The sequence below is a fragment of the Anser anser genome, assembly GCF_964211835.1.
Source record: "Anser anser genome assembly, chromosome: 17".
Lineage (NCBI taxonomy): Eukaryota > Metazoa > Chordata > Aves > Anseriformes > Anatidae > Anser > Anser anser.
The window spans coordinates 7448355-7456187 of NC_139738.1; the positions used below are offsets into that span (position 1 = coordinate 7448355).

Here is a 7833-nt window from a genome sequence, read left to right on the forward strand (position 1 = left end):
TTCAGGTTATCACTTCCCTGCGGTGCAGACAGTGATGTATGGAGGATCTCAGCTAGGACAAAACTTTACGTCTGCCTTTGGGACAGTGAAAAATGTGCCAAGGGATCACAGCACTAGAGAAGGAAGAACATGATACATGGAGCCTTTCAGCTAGGTGAGAGATCTGGCCTCTGTCACCTTAGAATCATAGAATCACTAAGGTTGGAAAAGACCTCCAAGATCATCTGGTCCAACCATCCCCTTACTACCAATGTTACCCACCTTTCCACTCATTCTCATGAAAATAAGAAGCTCATTAAATGTGCAATATTATTTTTTTTTAACCACGCTTGGCTTATCTTTCAGAATAACTGTACAAACATAAGACAGAGCTAAAACACCGTGCTCACATTTTTTTTTTCCTTTTAGGTAAACCTTTCCTAATTCGGGATTAGAAATGGGACTTACATACGCTCACCTTGACAATAAAGTTCCCTAAGGTTAGTAATAGTGCTTTGCAATCTCTTTATGTTCAGGTCCTATGCTATCATCACCCAAAGTCTGCCTTTTTCTTTTCAGAGCTGGGAACGACAGCTGTGACTTCCCCAGCAGCTGCTCAAGAATGGTGGAAGTTTGAGGAGGAGGAGGCAAACATCCCACCGGAGCTCACTTGTTTATACTGAGAAGATCACAAAAAGCCACTGAATTCAGTCGCTACAATACAAAAATGCTTTTGTTGTCTCGAGGCTTCGCTGTGAGGACGCGATGTCAGAACTGAGCAACTCCAGTTAAGCAAAGCCATCACTTCAAAGCTCTGCCTTCTTCTAGCTCTGGCTTACCGATGCACAGCGTCTTCAGACACACCTGTGTTGTTAGATCAAAACCCCTCTATTTCTCACTGAAGGCAGTGAGAAATTCACTGTTGACTTCAGGGGACCAGCATCTGTCCAACATTTTCAAGGCAGTTTTAGTGTACATAGTAGAAAATTGTTACTAACCTAGCTTTTTGGTTATGTCCATTCTCAGGGAAGGTCTGGAATCTCAAGTGGTTAAAAGGAACATCTGTACTTGAAAATAACAGCCCTGCACATCTGCATCCCAGATGATTTGGTGCAGGTAGAAGCACATCTGGACCCCAGAGTACCATGCTGCGCAAAAGCACATCTGGAAACCTACAGCATACAGTAAATTTCTTTAAGTTGATCACCCAAGTCACTGACTATTATTGGTTTAATTACTACCTTCTCGGGTGATACGAAAAAAAGGACAGAGGCGAGTTTTGGTCCAGAATGTGAGAGGGACAGTGCGAGGAGGGAAGGAAAATACACTAAGTTAAGCATCATCTATCTCTGCAGCAGAGCATGTTTCTTTATAGCTAATACACAGTCCTGTATGGTTAATATACCTCACGGTAGCAGTGATGCTCTTTATCACAGGAGCTGTCATTTGTGGCATGTTTCACACCTGGTGCAACAAAGGCCCAGCCTGCCTGGCAAGCACTATGGTGACAGCAATATCAAAGTGACTTTTTAAGATTTAACTCTCCTCCTGCCCACTTGATAGAGCTGCTGTAACATCCACTACGGCCCACCACTTGGTTGGTGCAACTGCTCACAACTTATGTAGCAAGGCTGGGATCCAGCACCTCCCCAGGTGAGGAAAGTCCGCAAAACGACCTGTAACCCCTTTCATCTCCCACACTTCACTTCGCTCACTTTTTTGCTGTGAAGGTCTGCAAGGGAAACAGGCATACTTTCTGCAACAGCTTTATGCTCCTAATTAACTACCCCTGATTGGACCACAAAGTTTTGGGAGAGGACAAGCAATTGCCACGAGTAATACCCTGTCCTGTTCACAGCAGCACCAGTGACTCTGCCGGCCATCACCCTGGCTATGGGGCTAGAAAGAGAGAGTGCCAAACCTCACAACGTATTTGATGTAACACTTTCTATCCGCAAGCCTCCCAGCTGGCATTATCTCCATTTCACAGCCGTGGCAGGAATGGCGGAAGTCACACACCTACGGTCACCCTGTGAGTCAGGAGCAAAGCTGGGAAAAGAAGCCGCAGCTCCTCGTGCCAAGTCCGAGGCTCCAACAACCCGACTACAAAGATGAAACCAAGAGAACAAGAAAAATCCCAGGGCATGTCTGGAACCAGCTGGTCTTAGTACGATGCAGCTGCTGCTGTCAGACAGACTCACTAAATAATATAGAAAGCCTTTTGGCTGAGACAGACTGCAGTAAGAGCCTATTATCTAGTGCATCCCTATCATCAGGGGACAGTCTCCTTTACCTGTCTAACATGCGATTCAAAGATCTAACAGGTTTTTTTTTCCATTCCTAAGTGGCTGAAATGTGCCAGACAAACCATTGCCATAATCTCTACAAAGTTTCTGCGCAAGGAGAAGGTTCACAGAGCTGCAAGAGTAACTCAAGGAAAACTCCCTTGCTAGGCAAGTCTGGGGGGGGGGTCCATCCAAAACCTGAACACTTGGTTTCTTGCCACACACCCCTGTGTGAAAAACAGATGCACAGCACTACCACCAGCATGAGCAGAGGGAGAATCCCCGTTTGCAGCCTCCAGCACAACCAGGCAATCACTGCAGCAGTAATAGTTAGCACGCGCTGGCAGTTACTCAGCACGGACAGCAGTGAACACCCTGTAAATAGAAAGGTGGAGAAATATCTGGCAGCAGCTTCTTGTGTGGCTTACCAATCACTTGTTGTGATGAAGGATGGGAAACAGCTAGCTGTCCGACAGGCAGCCCCCCCAGGATGTCATACTGGCTGAAGACTGACAGAAAAGAACGGAACAGAGGTGAAGGGAGGAAAAAAATCTCATAGGAGGACAAGCCAGGGAAAAGGGAAAAAAAAAAAAAAGAAGTGTGTGTTTTACAGGACACACTGATCCCAGCGCTGTATTTTCAAGAGCTATCTCATCTTCATTATTTAGCATAACTGTTTGGTAGCTCAGAAGGAAAAAACCCAAACTGCTGCAATCTCTCTGCTTTGCAATACTTCTGGAAATAAACATAAACTCCAACATGGGAATGAAAATAAATTTGTAGGTGTGAAAATTCCTCATTTCTTCCCTCTGTTCAGAGGGGGCTACACAAATGTAGAGGCTCCTTCTCAGACCAGACCCAGCATGGCCTGTGCCAGAGGGGAGCAAAGACCACATGAAGGGGCTTGCAGAAGGTCTGCATGGACCAATGTCAAGTCCCACATCTTTAGGGAGGAGGAGCTGGGGAAAACCGAACAGACCAAAACGGTTCTTTGTCCCCATGGAATGAAGTGTGGCCAGAGCATCGGTGCAGGTGTGCCCTCAGGATGACATAGGAACAGCGACAAACATAAGCCTGGGCTTGTCCTGAGACCCACTCTAGCATGAGGAAATGTGTAAATTATGGCCCACAAACTCAGCATTCCTGAATAATGCTGCTGCTTCGGGTTGGGGTACAATTAACATTGAGCTGGGCAGAGCTCTTTGTAGGGGTTTGAAAGGAACAGAAGTGGACTGCGGCTTGAGGAAAGGAGCAAGGAAAACCCTCTGTAATTATGGACTGAATTTGTCCTCCCTCTCCACAGCCCCTTCCCTCTTCCACTTCCCTTCCTCCCCCTCTCTCTCCTCCACCTCCATTGACTGCTTCTGGGCGCTTCTTAGCCCTGGAGTTAAATTAATCAACAGGATTAGGCGGAATCGGCCACAACAAGACACTCCAGGCTCAGACTGAGCCCTTGATGCTCTGTAAGGACCTGCTGCCTTGCCTTGAAGCACCTTGGTGCCGTCTGGAGCGATTGGCAGACAGGACCAGACATGAAAACGCATTCATTAAAGTGGGGCTCGGATTTTGTTAGCAGGTAAAAGGGAATCACACATTCAGTATTTCTTCCCTCTTTGTCACCCTCTCTCTCTCATTTCCTCTCTCTTTCTCTGTTGCCTTCAGCTGCACCATCCTAAAAATTAAATGTGCGTTGGAGGGGAGAGATGAAGAGGAGGAAGGGAATGGCTCTGTGGAGGGCTTTGCTTTAACTGCACCGCTTGTGCTGCAATTGGCTTCAGCAAGCTCGCCCAGGCACTGCCGGAGCAATGGTGATGCTCCACAAAAGTGGGCTGGGAGGCGGCTGGCGGGGAAGGTAATGCAGCCACAGGGGAGCTTGGATTTAATGGCAAAAGAAAGGAAGGAAAACCTCACTTTGAGGGCATCGTCGGGATCTGAGCACCTCACATTACAGCCCCACACCAGGTCCCCCCCTTTTTCACAAAGCTCTTCATCCACCAAAGCTGTTGGCTTTGGCGTCCCAACAGCTATCCCTGCACACACGTTTCTCTAGTCCTGTACATACACGAGTGTCAGGGCAGGGTATTTTGTGCGAGAGGACAGCTAAAGAGGCTCTCAGTGACCTTGGATAGGTCACTTCACCTGCCACATGATACTTTTGATGCTTACACTGCCCTAATCACTGGAGCCACATTGCCACTAGCCAGTCAGGAGGTACCCATCTCACAGCTGGAAATACCTCGATTGTGGGTACCTTGTTAGGAGTGCCTGAAATAATAAAACGGGACAAAGATCTGCATATATGCAATACAGCCACAACATTATTCTCTTCATTCCTGCTCTATTTCCAAGCACTCCTACTGAATTTAGCAGGTTGAGACTGTAACAGGCCACAATCTAGTTCTGTGATGTTGGTATCTCCTTGCTCTTTTTTCCACCTGCTTGTGAAACCAGCCCCTTGGCAGAACTCAAAATATTGTAGCAATAAGCAGCTTTTCTATGCTATTGAAAATAAAAGTATTAATGCACCTGATCAGACTACCTAAACAAACAGAAATCTATCTTGGCTAAGGAGACAAAGCAGAGCCAGAATAAAAGTCATACAGGAAAATAAGTTCATAAGCTAGAAAGAGGAGTCCTTGTGCGGCCCATAACTAAATAATTACGTACGTCAGAGCTCCTATTGCAACAGGACAGACAGAATCACACAGAATCACAGACTATTAGGGATTGGAAGGGACCTTGAAAGATCATCTAGTCCAGTCCCCAGAAGGTGTGATTCTGCCCAGTGCATCTATAGCAGAGCCTCTGGGTAGAGCAAAGTCAGATGAGGACATGGCAGAGGGCTCTGCTGTTGTTCTTAGCCATGGCACATCTGTTGGAGCAGTGCGGGTGGGACTGCACACCCCCCAGAAGCACGCTAGCATCCAGGTGGGATACCAAGGATCAGCAAGACACAGCCATTTATTCAGAGCATGTTCCCTGCACTGCACCTGCAGTCAACAGCTTCAAAAGCAAGAGCTGAAACTCTCCCTGACTTCTTAGCATCTGCCTTTCCCTCTGGCAGAAAGCAAACAAAACCCATCAAAATGCAAACAAGACTATGAAAAGCCTGAAACAGGGAGACACAGTGGTAGCATCACAGACACAGAATTGCATTGCCTAGATTTTTCTTCCTAATGTGAAAACCAGAACAGCCTTTTCTCTCTCTTCTTGGAAAATGATGAAGTCTTGAGCTCACAACGAGAAAGAGATACATATTTGTGTGCAGAATAAGCCCCACTCACCTCCAAGCCTATTCAATAGCAAGTGGAACTGCAAAGAGGGGACAGAGGTGTTTCAAATTCATCTCTCACCCCCCCTCCCCTGTCCAAGCGCATTCCCAGATAAAAAAATAAAATAAAATAAATAAATAAATAAAATAAATAAAACAAAACAAAATAAAATAAAATAATTGACACAGCCCATACAATAAACCTTGGGTTTCCCCCTCCCTCCCCTTTCCAACCAGTAAACTCCCCATTCTCCAGCATTTGCTCATGCCTGTGCGGCTGTATTACAGTTTAACATAGTTTAGAGGGCTGTGGTGTGGAGCAGAGGCAGAAAACGAATCACATAATAGTTGATATGCGTTTTAATCAAGTAATTCGGCCCAAGCAGAATGATAGTGCCTGTTGGTGGGGTGCCCTTGAATACCAAACAGACTGGGTAGCAGGCCTAGGAAAATGAAAAAGTCATTTACAGCTCAGCTGGGGACTGCAGTGTTCAGCAAAGCATTAGTGTGGGGGCCTTAGGAGATAAAGGTTTGGGTATTTCTCTTTTCTTTTTTTTTTTTTTTTTTTAATTCAGGCACTGAACTGGCCAGCTGTAACCAAAGCACAGACTGAGGTAATGCCCATTATGGATTGTACAACTTCGAAATAATACAGTGGAGCTGATGCTCTCAAACAGGGGTGCAGGGAGAGAGAGGCAGAGTGTATGCCTAGGGGGAACATGCAAAGGTGAAGGTCAAATTGAGAGATGTTTCGCCGCTAGATAATTCCCTCATCATGTCAAGATCTCTTCTGAATAAGCATGGTCTTCTGTGGAAGGAGAAGCCGCAGGAAGGACGGAGAGAGGAATCCTGGAGGTTTAATAGACGAAGAGGAAGCACTTGTACAAGGCACTCAGGCGTGCACACCTCCTGTAGTGGCTGAGGGGATGCAGCCGGCCAGCAGGACAGCCCCAGTGAGAACCACACCACCTGTTCTGGCTTGGAACTAGCGGTCTGACTTCCTTCGTGCCTCAATCCCAGGGATTCAGCCTGGAGGAGCCCCACATTTATGTGTGGGGCTTGAAGACAAGACCTGGATCAGTCTGGCAAGCTTTACCTGGTTCTGGCTGTCCTACTTCCCCAAGCACTCAGCCCAAAGTTACTTTCCTCCCAGCTCTGCCGGAATTTGCCTCATAACTCAGCCTGGTTTGGGGCCTTTAAGAAAACTCTTATATGAGAGTATCTCACCTGGCACTTGACCATGAAATATATACGTGCCTCTAAACAAGATAAACTTCTCCTTGGTCAGGGTGCTTAGGATGCACAGGGGTCCGGAATTCACCTCCATTTGCCATTACAACTTGTCTGCATCTCTTTGAACAAGTAACCTCTGGGCTCAGATCCAGCCAGGTTTTTAGGAATAACTACAAGTAGGGCACTGCAAGACTTTGGAAAGAAAAAGATAGAGGGCTCATTTTCCTTGGGGGAGTCATGTAGCACTTGCATCTTGCCAAGGTGAGGACTTGCATGGAGAAAGGATGCAGCCAACAGAAGCTCTCCTCTGCACTGCTCTTGGTGCTGACCGCAGCTATCCCAGGCAGCCCGCTCAGGCTGGGAACATAACTTCCAGCTTTGAGCCCAAGGTAAGCTAGATGAGGGCTTTTCCAGCCCCACAGAGGAGCAGGAATTGCATCCCTGACCATTTGCTCATTCCTAATCCGTGCCACGCATACAGACGAAGCACGCTCCTTTGCTGACGTACACCAGTGCAGCTCTGGTAAAAGCCAGGAAGCCGTACTCCTTTATCTCGGGGGAGGGATCCGGCCCCGGAGGCTCCATCTACTCTGCATGTGAAAGTCGTAAGAGACATCAGGGCCCCAGCAAACCCCACTGCAAATCAGGGCCTGGCAGCCGAGGTACCAGCTGTGGTGCCCCCACGCAAGGACACATGGTCACAAAAAACACAACATACTCTGTTCCTTGCGAGTAGTGAACAAAACCAAATCATCCAGAACATTTGGAGAAAGATAGGGAGGGAGGCAGGGAAAAAGAGAGCCTATGTCTACAACAGCCTTTGTTAATTCCCAGCACTGGTCTGAACATAAACAGATGGAATATCCATCAACTCCAGTCGTCTTTTCTTTTCTTTCAACTTTTTTTCTAGTTCTCGCCTCCCTGCCCCCTCCACCCCTAACACTCTTTCTTCTGGCTTTTGTTTGGCCTTTTAAAGAACCCCGAGGTAATGAGGCCTGCCCCAACTCCCCAGCACATCTGTGAAGTCCATAAAAGGCCCCTTTTTCACTTCAATATTCATAGCCG

General features: G+C 47.1%; 1 protein-coding gene across 1 annotated transcript in view; it reads right to left on the reverse strand.

Moving 5' to 3' along the window:
- PAX7 (paired box 7) overlaps positions 1-7353 on the reverse strand; it is a gene marked incomplete at its 5' end in the record, with an annotated part of 64682 nt that extends 57329 nt beyond the window's left edge. Inside the window, 2 exons of the mRNA XM_083802434.1 lie at positions 2693-2773; positions 7248-7353. Coding sequence (XP_083658560.1) covers positions 2693-2773; positions 7248-7353 — 187 coding nt within the window. The remainder of the gene's footprint in view (positions 1-2692; positions 2774-7247) is intronic.
- Between the last annotated feature and the right edge of the window lie 480 nt (positions 7354-7833).